This window comes from Barbus barbus (genome assembly GCF_936440315.1).
Source record: "Barbus barbus genome assembly, chromosome: 17".
Classification (NCBI taxonomy): Eukaryota; Metazoa; Chordata; class Actinopteri; order Cypriniformes; family Cyprinidae; genus Barbus; species Barbus barbus.
In genome coordinates this window covers 4,017,530-4,032,828 of record NC_136745.1, presented here as the reverse complement: position 1 = coordinate 4,032,828, position 15,299 = coordinate 4,017,530, and the positions used below count along the sequence as shown (strand labels likewise).

Sequence of the window (15,299 nt, the reverse complement as noted above, 5' to 3'; positions counted from 1 at the left end):
GTACCGTGCCACCCCTATTTGTCAGTGGGCAAACGTACAAAATCAGCAGGGGATAAAATAAATGTTTTCCCCATTGTAGGTTTCCAGCTGCTGAAGAGTTTGTGGTCGTCTTTGACGTATTTTTCATTTAATGATGCGCCAAATGTTCTCTATAGGTGAAAGATCTGGACTGCAGGCAGGCCAATTCAGCACTCGGACTCTTCTACTACGAAGCCATGCTGCTGTAATAGCTGCAGTATGTGGTTTTGCATTGTCCGGCTGAAAAACACAAGGTCTTCCCAGAAACAGATGTCGTCTGGAGGGGAACATATATTGCTCTAAAACCTTTATATACCTTTCAGCATTCATAGTGCCTTCCAAAACATGCAATCTGCCCATACCGTATGCACTTATGCACCCCCATACCATCAGAGACGCTGGCTTTTGAACTGAATGCTGATAACATGCTTTTCCTGTTTTCCTACAGTTTTCCTGTAGCTCAAATAGTAGAGCATGGCGCTAGCAATGCCAAGGTCATGGGTTCAATTCCCAGGGAAAGCAAGAACTGATAAAAAAAAAATTCAAAACTGTAACTTGAATGCAATGTAAGTCGCTTTGGATAAAAGCGTCTGCTAAATGCATAAATGTAATGTAAATGTATCATGCTGGAAGGCATGCTTCCTCTTTAGCCCGGAGGACACGGCGTCCATGATTTCCAACAAGAATGTCAAATTTGGACTCGTCTGACCATAGAACACTTTTCCACTTTAAAACAGTCCATTTTAAACGAGCCTTGGCCCACAGGACACGACGGTGCTTCTGGATCATGTTCACATATGGCTTCCTTTTTGAATGATAGAGCTTTAGTAGGCATCTACAGATGGCACGGCAGATTGTGTTTACCAACAGTGGTTTCTGGAAGTATTCCTGGGCCCATTTAGTAATGTCAATGACAGAATCATGCCGATGAGTGACGCAGTGTCGTCTGAGGGCCCGAAGACCACAGGCATCTAACAAAGGTCTTCGGACTTGTCCCTTGCGCACAGAGATTTCTCCAGTTTCTCTGAATCTTTTGATGATGTTATGCAATGTAGATGTTGAGATTTGCAAAGCCTTAGCAATTTGACATTGAGGAACGTTGCTTTTAAAGTATTTCACAATCTTTTTACGCACTCTTTCACAGATTGGAGAGCCTCTGCCCATCTTTACTTCTGAGAGACTCTGCCTCTCTATAGCCCTATTCGGACAGTAATTGTTTCTCATGGGGACATAAGTGATTTTCACCATTTATGGTGGTAGTTGGTGATTTAATTGCTGTCCAAATCCAGAATGTCAGTGTTTATCTCTCACCACCCCCTTAAAAATCCCCGGCCAGATTACCTACTGTTTTTTGACAAACACCAAGGTCGTGTGGTAATTTAATTGCCGTCCGAATCCACATCTCTGAGTTTACGAGAAGAAATCGATTAAAAACTCAGTGTTTAAAGCCTTTTTGAGCATTGTACGGTAGGCTAACTGTTGTACTTCGGTGTAATTTGCATACATATTTATCTCTAAAATGCTGGAAAGTATTTAAAAGAACAATAGGCTACTTCATAACCGCTCCACCACAGCAACTGGGACTGGGAGCAGAAAGAGAAGGAAAGCACGTAAGCATTCGAAATGGGTCTTTATTATGGCAGCAGCAGGTATACATAATGCAACACAATTGTAAAATGTGTAGGCTATTATAAACAGATATATACATAACTATATCACGTATAATTATACACAACTACAGCGCATCTATTTTGCTATTTACCGCCAGGGCACCTCCATCAGGGGGGCATTTGAATTTATAGGGGGGCACAAATCACGTTATGTGTGTGTGTGTGTGTGTGGGGGGGGGTTCCGGTGGGAAGCGTGCAATCTTGCTGACGCTGCTAAAGCGTGCAATCGCTTTCTTATGCGCGCTTTTTTATGCGCGCTTTTTTATCGGTTTCACTTTCACTTTCGAAATCGATCACGTTCAGCAAGGAAGGGAGAGGATGGAATGTGGGGGGCACAGTAACTCATTTGGGGGGGCACACGAATGTGGGTGGGCTACATTCATAATCAAAGAAGTATTAAGATAATACATATATATTTTGTGGTTATAAACACAGACCTTAGCCAACAACAGCCTTTAAAATGACTACAAATGCATTTTATAAAACAATGAGGCAACCCTGCTGAAAAAAAAAACAAAATAGACCATCACAGAATATCATCACAAATAAATCAAAAATGCTATTACAAACAATCAACTTTTAACCATTAAAACCATACAAAAAATGGTTTTCTGTAGTATGTTTTGGGACATATTCCATTAGGATTTATTGGTTTTAACAAGCCACCAATAGAAGGTGACCAATTACCAGTAGAGACCAGCAGGGTCCATTACAGTTTCCATAAAAACCAAAACAAGTCCCATTATATAACCAGTAAAACCATTACAAATTTTGTGATGTGTCTATTGTTTTTTTCAACATTACATGTTATTACAAATGCCTGCAAAGGGAGCCAAAGGCCTGGTAATTGCTGCTGTTACACTTACAGGACGATCAAATCCTTGTTTAATAGGCTATTGACCAAACATTTAATTCAAATATCCACTTAATATTTAACTTTTGGTCACCTTTTTTCTATAGATGACACAGCCTCTATAAGTTCTTCAACAAAAAACATGTGGACATCACAACCCTTACAAAAATTAACCACGGTTTTCGTAGTAAAATTGCTCTATTTTCTTTTGCGTGATTTCTGAATGCTTGAGACCATAAAATCAATCAGACAACTGTATTACTTCCATAGCTAACTGTCTAGAGCTACAATTGTTATTTGGAAAGAATACAATTTAATTACATTTTATTTATTTATTTACTTTTATATTTGATTAAAGTTCTATTTTGATGCCTATGGTAGGTGTATTGTTTTTACTTCCATGATATTTGAGGGTGGGGGCACAACAATAAAATCCTGCTTAGGGCACCCATTTGGCCAGCAGCGGCCCTGATAAAAATGTCTCCACGATCTGCTTTTGAAGAAATATTCTATCAGCTGCAGTTCTGGCGCCGCCATATCAATATACTGTACAGAGCCACATGCATTCACATCTGTAAGAAGATATTTTGATGAATGCGGGTAACCAAACAGTTGCTGGTCCACATTGACTTTGACAGTAGGGGGAAAAAATACTATGGAAGTGACTGTGGACCAACAACTGTTTGGTTTTCCACCTTCTTCAAAATAGTGTTTATGTTTAGCAGAAGAAGGAAACTCAGGTTTAAAACAACTTTTGAGTGAGTAAATGAAGGTATAAAAATATGTTTTTTTTATTCTTGGGTGAATTATTCCTTTAATGTTAATAAAACACAAAGAGAAAAATCACTCACTACTCTTGACTGAAAAACTTTAATGCAGTTGCTTTAATAGGACTCAATCTATATAGTGTTTTATTTTTATATTTGTTCATTCAGTTTCTTGAATGCTCCTGCTAAATACACATATTGTACCTGGAAATAAAACACTGTTTATTTTATTTGTTTATTGATTGTATTTGTAATGTGTATCTTTGTTCTCATTTTTTAATAACAACGATAAAATAATGACAACATTTTTTATCTTCACCCACTTGGGCCTAAATATCTGCCATACTTTTTTATATTTTGTTACTTTGAAAGGCTTTGTCTTTATAATAGGGAAATTAGTTTGGCCACCCGATCCGGTCCGTATCCAGCCCAGATGGTCATTGCAGTCATCAGATCCAGTCCGTATCCAGATCAGATGGTGGATCAGCACCCAGAGACGACCTCTACAGCCCTGAACGTCAGCGGAGACCAGGACACCTAGATGAGCGATATCGTCGACATGATTGCAAAGACACTATTTAAACTGAACTGAGCTGGATGATGACATCACTGAATTCAATAATGAAATGCCTTTAACTGAAAATCTTTTTTTTTATATTTTCATTTTACATTATTGACACACTATTTTCCTTTTTTGATATTGTGCAGTTGCTTTGACACAATTTACATTGTTAAAAGCGCTATATAAATAAAGGTGACTTGACATGCTCAAACAGCTTGCAAAATAGAAAAACCAACATGACAAAGAATCGTGATAAAATCGTGAATCGTGATGCCCCTAGCTGAGGGGGAACCCCCCACCCCCGGTCCGCGATTGTGCCCTCGTAACACCATTTCGCCCCTGCCCCTCCAGAGGCCTGTGCACGCCACTGCTAGATGTTCTCCCAGCTGAATCTTTTCAAAATGTCTTGCTTTTTCAGCCCTTTGTTGCCCCCGTGCCAACTTTTTTGAGACCTGTAGCAGGCATCAAATTTGAAATGAGCAAATTAAATGACAAAATAGTGTAAAATGTCTCCGTTTAAACATTTGTTATGTTATCTATGTTCTATTGTGAATAAAATATTGGCTCATGTGATATGAAAGTCTTTTAGTTTTCATCCCGCGATCACCGCGGGTGATTTGTTCGTTCATTCTCGTTAGTGTCTACATTCCACCGCAAGCGAACGCAAGATCAGCTTTACAGAAACTTGCTGATCTGATCACAGACACAGAACAACAACACCCAGACTCTGTTTTAATCATTCTCGAGGACTTTAATAAAGGAAATCTCTCCCGCGAACTGCCAAATTGCGACAAGACGTCATACTTCATGAAATGGGCTGTAGTTCCTAATCTGGTGCAATGGCTCATTTGTATTCCCTTCCACTAGATGGCAGACATGTAGTACTTCGATTCTAGACCAAAATTGTTTGAGGAAATAGCAGAGTAAGTGAGCTATCGTGTCATTGATGCGGAAGCAATTCAGTTCATAGCGTCTGAGTAAATTGTGAGATTTGTGAGAGAAAATCGCCTAATAAAAAGTTGTACTGTGAGGATGTGTTGCAAATGTCATTCGCCGATTCTGACTCTGAAGGGTATTATTTGCCTTTTGGAAATGACGATCGGCCGACTAATGATCGCGCTTCTCCCGGAACATCTTTTCCGCGCAATGGTGCCGCGCGCAAGGCGCGATCGTTCACAAAGCACAAACAAGTGATAATTTCAACACTTTGCCCAACGGGGATGGGGGTGGCAGGGGTGGACGTGGTCTTAGTGTCCATAGCAGAGCTGTTGCTCTCTGATGATCGGCCAGATTGTGCTGTTTGTTCTGATCGCGCGCGCTCTAAGGGCAGACAGTACAGGTGCAGTCAGTTTGGGGCAGGTCTGTGCGCTGTGCTATGCAATGAGAGGTACCATACTCTCAAGAACTATAAACTGTCACATAGATACCTGATTGGGCAGATAGCTGGTCAACTGATCAAAAAATAGGCACATGTATTTTACTATGGCACAGTAATATAGTAATAATTTACTACTTTCTCCTGTTTTACTGTTGATTTCCTCTTTTCCTGATCATTTGGAATGAGGATAAAAAGACAAAAAAACAACAACAACAACAACAACATGCAAATAAGTTCAAACATCCATTCAATATCTATTATTTCCTGAATATTACTGTTGAACTGATCAAAAAGTAGGCTACTGTTCACATGCGTTTTACTACTATATAGTATAGTAATATAGTAATAATTTAGTACTTTCTCCTGTTTTATTGTTGGTTTCCTCTTTTCTGATCATTTGGAATGAGGAGAAAGAGACAAAAAAAACAAACAAAAAAAATCAAACATCAATTCAATATCTATTATTTCCTAAATATTATGAAATTCAAGAGGGCCGCCCCTGATGACGTCATAATATGCAAATTAGATGAGTATATTTACACCCCACATAAACTTTCGGTCATGCCCAACATTTTTCTAATTTACAGTAGATCTCTATCTTTAAGCCATTTCAAGCCACAAGCTTTTGAAATCTTGATGTCAAAATCCAGCATTTTTTCCAAAAAACCCTGGCACCTAAAGGGTTAAGAACTGTTAAATGATGGACTAATGAAACAGAGCGGGATTTACAATCCTGTTTCTCTCTCACTGATTGGACTGTTTTTGAAGCTGCTGCCACCGATCTGGACGAGCTCACAGAGACTAACATCTTATATCAGTTTCTGTGAGGATATGTGCATTCCTACCAAGACTCATCTAACTGACAACAATGACAAACCATGGTTCACTGCAAAACTCAGACAGCTCCGTCAGACCAAAAAAGATGCTTACAGAAAGGGGGATAAAGTCTTGTATAAACACGCCAAATACACACTGGAAAAGGAGATCAGAGTGGCAAAGAGGAATTATTCTGGCAAGCTAAGGAACAAATTCTCTTCCAGTGATTCTGCTTCAGTGTGGAATGGTATGAAAGATATCACCAGTTACAAGACACCATCCCCCAGCACTCTGGAGAATCAACAACTGGGAGACGACCTGAATGAGTTCTACTGCAGGTTTGAAAAAACACCCCACACCTGCCCTGATCATCTCTCCACACAACCATTCACACCTCCAGCAACCCCCCTCTCCCCCACACCTACAATTCAGATCAGTGAAGATGACGTGCGCCAGGTCTTCAGAAAGTACAAAAGAAGGAAAGCACCAGGCCCCGACGGTGTGTCACCAGCCTGCCTAAAAACCTGTGCTGACCAGCTGGCCCCCATCTTCACACAGATCTTCAACAGATCACTGGAGCTGTGCGAAGTGTGAAGTTGGGGGTAATGCCTTACAAGTTACGCGAGTTACGTAATAATATTACTTTTTTCAAGTAACTAGTAAAGTAACGCATTACTTTTTAATTTACAAGAAAATATACTTTTTAAAAAAAGTAACGCCAGTTACTTTTTTCCCATTTATTGACTGACAGTGCACTGTGTGAACATGCTGTTACTATAGTTCTAGACTAAATGTGAATGTGCATTAATTCATCCCACTCGCAAAAAACAGATTTTCATCAATTTTCATTTTCAGTATTCATCAAAATGAATTAAAACAGTGAAATGCAAACTCAGAATATGACGCAAACCTGCAATAATTAAATATGTTAAACAACACAAATGTATCTAATCCCAGTTTATTAACCAATGTCTCTGCTGGCCTTTGATGATCCAGTTCAACCATACTAATAAGCAAAAATGACTTTAGATAAACTAACAATTGTGCTTCATTGTTTTTTTTATTGCTGAAGAGTGTTGAACCCTCTTCTCCTGCGTTCTACTTTACAGACATGAATTTACTTTTCCTTCAGCCTGAGGTTCATTCATTTCACTTTTTGGTGTGAAAGGGCTTTTACATTTGCTATGATTAGAACTTCTTGTATTAAAAACAATCAAATCCTGCTTATATTTAAAAAGTAACGCAAAAGTAATGTAACGCATTACTTTCCATAAAAAGTAGCTAAGTAACGTAATTAGTTACTTTTTAGGGAGTACCGTAATATTGTAATGCATTACTTTTAAAAGTAACTTTCCCCAACACTGGACTTATGTGAGGATCCTGTTCGTAGACTTCAGCTCTGCTTTTAACACGCGGACACCCTTCAGAATAAACTGACACAGCTCTCCGTCCCCACCTCCGTCTGTCAGTGGATCAACAGCTTCCTGACAGACAGGCAGCAGCTAGTGAGGCTGGGAAAATACACATCCAGCACCCGCACCATCAGCACTGGAGCTCCTCAGGGCTGCGATCTCTCCCCATTGCTCTTCTCCCTCTAGTCTACACCAACGACTGCACATAAAGACCCCTCTGTCAAGCTCCTGAAGTTTGCAGACGACACCACACTGATCGGCCTCATCCAGGACGGTGACAAGTCTGCTTACAGACAGGAGGTTAAGGAGCTGGCTGTCTGGTGCAGTCTTAACAACCTGGAGCTCAACACACTCAAAACTGTGGAGATGATCGTGGACTTCAGGAGAAACCCCCCAGCTCTCCCCCCACTCACCATCATGAACAGCACTGTGACTGCAGTGGAGTCATTCAGATTCCTGGGCACCACAATTTCTCAGGACCTGAAGTGGGACAATCACATAGATTCCATTGTGAAAAAGGCCCAGCAGAGGTTGTACTTCCTTCGCCAGCTGAGGAAGTTCAACCTGCCACAGGAGCTGCTGAAACCGTTCTACTCCGCCATCATTGAATCCGTCCTCTGCACTTCAATAACTGTCTGGTTCAGCTCAGCTACCAAATCTGACCTCAGAAGACTACAGAAGGTAGTCTGGACTGCTGAGGGAATCATTGGTACAACCCTCCCCACTCTCCAAGAACTGTACTCATCCAGAGTGAGCAAAAGGGCTGACAAAATCACTCTGGACCCCTCACATCCAGCACACAACCTCTTTGAACTGTTACCGTCTGGACGACGCTACAGAGCTCTGAGCACCAGAACGACCAGACACAGGAACAGTTTCTTCCCTCAGTCAATCCATCTCATGAACACTTGACACTAAACGTGGAACACACAACTCTATTATACATAATTTTTTCACCACACATACTTATTTTTGCATTTGAAATTTGCACATATCAGACCTGTACACACATAATTGTTTTTGCTATTTTGTACATTGCCTATTTGTATATTATTCTTTTATTATCTGTGTCCTGTCGCTGTCTTTCTGTTGCACTGTGGAGCTTCTGTCACTATAACAAATTCCTTGTATGTGTAAACATACCTAGCCAATAAATCTCATTCTGATTCTGATTTTATTTAAATTTAAAAAACATACCAACATTTCTTGAACTCGGGTTGTAACTCACTCACAGAACATACTTTATTAATGGAGTAAGCTCTTTATCAAAAGCAGCAAATTCATCAATATGATCTGTTTTTATTTTTTAATTTCACTCAGAAAATGAACATTCTGTCATCATGTACTCACCCTACTGTCATTCCCAACCCAAATGACAATTAAAATGAATGATGAATATTCATTTTCAGTGAACAAATGTCAATAATATTCAGTAATTTCAGTGAATTTTGTTTCTCACACAAAACTACTGAACTATACTGTAGTGCATGAATATAAAAAACATTTTACAATAATTTCAGGATAAGGTTATTCATTTTAAACTGTACAAAATTTGATTAGCAAATTCTAAGGCCTCCAAATGATCAACATGACCATGCTTTCTGTCATCTGATCAGTAGCTCATCAGTAGCTACTGATGAGTAGCTCATACGTTTTTAGCAACTAAAATGCCTTATATAATCCTCAAAACAATCCCCTTCAGGCTGTGGTATCAAAATGGAAATGAATTCTTTTTATCTAGCAAATATGCATTAAATTGATCAAAAATTACAGTAAAACATCTTTAAAGCTACAAAAGATTCTATTTCAAATAAATGCTGTTCCTTTGAACGTTCTATTCATCAAAGAATCCTGTTAAAAAAAAAATAAAATAAAAAAAAATAAAATCACAAAATATTAAGCAGCAAACACTTTTTTAACATTGATGTTTCTTGAGCAGTAAATCAGCATATTAGAATGAATTCTGAAGGATCATGTGACATGTGAGATTTCAAACTTTTCAAATTTTTATCAAATAAAAAAAAAAATGCAGCCTTACAAATAAAAAGTACATAAAATACTTAATTAAAACATTTCAAAATCACAATGTTTCCAAACTTTTGACAAGCACTGTAAATGTAAGAAAAGCTTTTATATGATTAGTAATATTTCAAAATGAACACTGACTGGACTGAAGTAACTATGAAGTAAGTAAAATGTGAGTATTTATATGATCCATCGGGCTTTTGAGGAAATTCTATTACTAAGAACTTTATAAAAACATAAAATATGAGTGACATCTGATATTTATTTGCATTTTATGTAAGCTTTCTGTTGTGCTGTTATAAAGATATCACTGATTTACATTACAACTATAAGAATTTCTGGCAACTGCACCAAATTGTATAAATTTTGTTCTCTGTTTGTTCCCAGTAATCTTCTTTTGTGTTCCACGGAAGTGAGTCAAACAGGGTTGGAATGACATGAGGGTGAGTAAATGATCACAAAATGGTCATTTTCGGGTGAGTTTTCCCTTTAGAGAGATGGACTCCAGTCTGGTGGTGTGTATTACATACTCTATTACAATAAAATGATGTATGACTTGTATTTTAATCTCAAAAGTAACACACACACACACAGTCTGAATTTCATTGCCGGCAGTTACTCATGAACTACAGTCAATGTTAATTAATGTGAAACACACTCAACAGTGTACAGTGTGTCTAGGGCACAATGTCCTTGTGATACAATCATCTCAGAGTGGTCAAACACAGAATGATGCTTTACTGCAATTATCATAATACATCTATTAAGTATACTGTTATCTAAAGCAAATCTAATTTCACTGCTCTCTCATAAAAACTTCATCGCAAGTAAAACACTGCCCATAACGGTAAATCTCACAGAATTCAGAACCAGGTCCATTTCCTCCCCAAATCCAAAAATAATAGATCATATATTTTACATAAAAATAAATATAACTGCCCTCTCGTCACTATAATTGTTATAATTATAATAAATTATTTCATTAAGCTGTTTCTTTTAACAGTTTGCTCATTCTGAACTGTTGTGTGTTTAATGGGGCATACAGGAAAAAAATTAATATTGCTGTGTTTTCATTACCTGCGGCAAAATATGCCCACTTGCCTACTATATAGTATCAGACTCTGATACTAAATGACAAAACAATCGTATAAAATTCATACAGGGGTCTCCAACCTCATTTAATTCAGGAGCTACTTTTTAAAAATGAAAGCGGCTGAGAGCTACCAATGTTAATCTCTTAATGTATCAATCCAAACTGTTACACGGCGTTGTTAAAATGTGCTGGAAATATTAAAAAAGTACTGATACACACACAATGAAATAATTTTACCAAGTTTTATGACAAAAGTCAACAAATAAAATTAGTAGCACTATGCACTTCTGCACTTTTTGTTTGCATAAACAGTAAAATAAAACATTAAAAAATCATGGCCAGATTTTAAACTAACAAAATAATATTCATAACGTTATCTACTGACATGTACAACATGTTCAAATAAAGTTTAATGATAATTAAAATACATGATGGAATCATTCAAATAACCTCACGGCTGATATGTCAATATGTCTTGGTGAGCTACCTCTAATCAGGCCACGAGCTACTGGTAGCTCACGAGTGACGTGTTGGAGACCCCTGCACTAGACAGTAGAGTACATAGTGCATAGTATAAGTGCACAGTGTACAGTATGTCATTTGGGACACAACTTATGTTAATTGGGCTGTGTAGACACTAATGACTGAACAGAAGGGCAGTGATGTGTTATTACAGGTCAGTGCTGCTAGCAGCTACACAAGCCAGTATAATCAATAGAGAAATAGACTTGCAAACGGTACAGTAGCTTCTAAAACTTACAGATTACTCATAACTTAAAGCAGATACAGTAAACTACAGTAAAGCTACCAGTTTAGAAAAGTCTTTAGCTACATAACAAGCTACAGTATATAGTAACAAAAGTACCAAATTACGCTAAAGCTATTTAAAAAACTAAAGCAATGGATGTTAACAATGACATGTTTTTATTTAGGCAATACCACACAAACAAGAGTACTGTTGTTCCCAAATATCAGCATGGTAGTCATTGGAAAACACCATAACTGCCAGTGTGACCTTGCTTTTATACAATATTCAATAAACAAGAAGTTAATATTGAGTAATTCAGACACAATACTATGCCTACCTTTCACTTTGTTTGGAACTCTCTGATCGCGCAACAGTTAAAGATGCTGTATGTAATTTTTTGACTGTACTGAAGGATAATAATACCATAATATGATTGCAGATGTTTAGGAAACAGGCTGAGTTCACATGCTTGTTTCTCAGAAAAGCAATGCTACAGCCAGTTATTCTGCTTTGAAACGTGTGTTCTGTTCTGTTCTGTTCTGGAATGTCTGTTTTTATTTCAGTCTTTGTGACTCCACCCACTGCCAGTTTAACCAGTAGTATTTCAACACTCAGGGTTGCCAGTTGGTGGAGAATTGGTATTGCAGCCATGGAAGCGAGCAAACAAATTGAGTCTTGTTGTTTATTTAATAAAAGTTGGTTAAACATGTGCCTGTTCCCAAATTCTTTCTCCCTGAACTTGATCATTGTTAGAATTACATACAGCACCTTTAACTCTTTCCCCACCACTGATGAAATTTTTCACTGGTATATGGTAAGAGGTGCTATTATGCATCTTCTGAAAGAGCACTGAACGTATGGATCAAAACACGGCGAAGAAAAAGCAGAAACAAGCGATTGCATACGTAAGCTCATGCATATGTAAATGAACTCGATCATCATGCATTAAACAGCATATAAATCAAAACTGATTTATTTGATTAATTGGACCGTGCAAGCATTGGATGTGTTGATGGAAGCCATCAACTATCTATTCAAATCTGATCCAGATGTAGTCTTTTTTTCAAAAACAGCATTTTTGTGAAGTGTTGATAAAAAAAAGATTGCATGAAGCTGTAATACATTTTTTGTTTGTTTGTTTTTTCAAAAGCTGAGGCTCTGTTCTCTGTTTTGACATATTGCATGTTCAAATATTCAAAATATTCTGGGTGCCATTAAACTTTTGTGAAAATGATCAGAAAAGCTGCCGGTGGCTGGCAAGTTTTTCTAAAAAAATGCTGGCGTTAAAGTCAAAAGTTAAAGTCAAAGCAGAATTGCACATCTCAGAGCAACAGAGCAGAGGCGTTTCGAACGAATTGGTTGGTAAATGATTCAATGACTCACTCTTAAAGAGACTTTTTTTATATACTGGATGAATCAGCGTTTTGAACAAATTCAGTGACTCCTTAATAAAATCCTTCAAAAGTCACTTCTGGCTTCTTTTGGATTTATATTATATTATATATGCCGCATATTGTGCCGTATATATGTAATAGATTAACCCACATACTGTATGATACATGATTACACAACACAAACAGATCACATTTCTGGGTCTCACATTTCTACATCCTCATAAAAAATGAATCCATTCTGCATATTCTTGTCGTCATGATCTTACCTCCGCGATGAAGACGACAATCACGCAGTCCTCCTTCTCGGCCGGACTCAGCTCTGACATCAGCGAGCTCAGCGTGTCTGTCAGGTAGGAGTGCACCTCTCTCTTCACACTGGGCACCCCCATCACTATCGACACTGAGAGACAGAGAGGAAGTCACTAATCAGCCCCGTGTGCATTAAATTTGACAGATCACCACTAAAGCCTACTGTACCATTCACACACAGAGTCCTGGCTGACTGTGCATTTGCATTTCTAAGAGCTCAATCCTAATTAAAACTGGATGGAGAGCAGCTCCCCGCTGAGCCTGCGGGACAGCGAGCGTCTCCTCCCCACCGGGGGCTGAGGCTGTTGGACAGCACCCCAGAGAAATGTCCACTCAGACAGGCCAGAGACCCAGACACAGCCGGGCAGAGAGCCAGGACAGGAGATGGAGAGCAGTATGAGAGAGGTACAACATCTTTTCATGAGTCAGACAGAGAGACAATAAATTTTAAGAATGATGATATAATAAGCTTTTGGCGGATGTGGGGTAAGAGGATCGCAAAGACCCAGACAATTAAATTAATTTTTATTTTCAGCTGCATTTTTTACTTTTACGAGGCCATATTTTTCAAACCGCTCTTCCTGGCCTGCTTAGATATCTCTAAAATCACACAAAAGGGTCATAAATGCACATCAGAGTGTCATAAAATTTTGGTATTACAGGATGATGACATCATGCAAGGCAGATAATAGACACCTGAGGAATCACACAACTAAATTAATTTGAATACATGTGACTTGTGCTGGCAAAATGAGTTGCAATGAGCAAATTTGATTTTCACAATTTTCATTAAAAAACCTGATGTATGATTGTTGGAATAAACATTGTCTGAGCTACACCCATTTGAAGTCAATAGACAATTCAAAATTCAGCAAAGTCGATTTTGAGAAATATGGAGTTAACGTTTTCTGAAGGTTCCAAAGCAAAATCACCTAGCAACGCTACATCTTTTCCTTCACTTCTTTTGTTAATAATATTCACTATATTAATATAGCAATTTTTATTTTATCTTTGTTATTAAAAATTAGAACAAAGATGCAAATAAACAGCAGAACAAATATAAGAAATAAACCAATTAAATAGTGCATTACTTTTTTCATCTTACATCAAAACAGAAGCATTAAAGTAAAAAAAACGAATCAGCCTGTAGGTTAGAATACACATCTCTCCACCATCTCAGCAGATATTGATGTTATTGCCATTTCAGTGTTTCCTTCGAGTTCAGCGTTAGTCATAAACAGAGTTGGGGAAAGGTACTTTTAAAAGTAATGCATTACAATATTGCGTTACTCCCTAAAAAAGTAACTAATTACATTACTTAGTTACTTTTTATGGAAAGTAATGCGTTAATGCGTTACTTTTTAAAAATGAGCAGGGCTTGATTGTTTGTTTTTAATATAATTAGTTCTGCTTATAGCAAATGTAAAAGCCCTTTCACACCAACAAGTGTAATAAATAAACCTCAGGCTGAAGGAAAAGTAACTTCACGTCTGTAGAGTAGAACAAAGGAGAAGAAGGTTCAACACTCTTCAGCAATAAAAAACAATGAAGCACAATTGTTAGATACATTTGTGTTGTTTAACATATTTAATTATTGGCGGCCTGTTTTAATCTTTGTGTGAAGCTGTCATTTTAGTTTTTATTAGTTTTAGTCACGTTCATACTCTTTTTAGTCTAGTCTAGTTTTAGCCGACGAAAACTGATGACATTTTAGTCTAGTTTTAGTCAGAATTATCCATGACTATTTTCGTCTAGTTTTAGTCGACGAAAACTGATTAAATTCAGTCTAGTTTTCGTCAATGAAAATTGTATTTTAGTCTCTTTTTAGTAATGCAATTCTATTTAACCCAGTCAATAAGTACCTAGTAGTATAGATGAAACCAAAATTTTATTTTAGCCAAACCAATTTCAAACAAGGTTATCTTATTATATTATTGTTACCTTATATACTCAAGAATACATCAATTCCAGACACGGAAGACGCTCTGATTTTAATTTACAAGATTTATTTTACCAACCAAACATGTTAGAAGTACACACACATCTCAGACACCGGAAACAGAAATACTGCACAATAATAATAATAATAACACGACTAAACGAGACGAAATAACGTTATAACATTTTGTTTCGTCTCGTTTTAGTCAACGAAAATTAAGAGACATTTTAGCAGTTTTTATTTTGTAAACCACATTTAGTCTCGTTTTTATTCATCAACAATATTGCATTATACATTTAATTATCGTCATCGTCA

General features: G+C 37.5%; 1 protein-coding gene across 1 annotated transcript in view; it reads right to left on the bottom strand.

The window, feature by feature from the left end:
* Positions 1-15,299, bottom strand: part of LOC306883791 (alpha-1,3-mannosyl-glycoprotein 4-beta-N-acetylglucosaminyltransferase B-like) — a 148,486-nt gene that overhangs the window by 53,527 nt on the left and 79,660 nt on the right. The window contains exon 4 of the mRNA XM_079439276.1: positions 13,003-13,136. Coding sequence (XP_079295402.1) covers positions 13,003-13,136 — 134 coding nt within the window. The remainder of the gene's footprint in view (positions 1-13,002; positions 13,137-15,299) is intronic.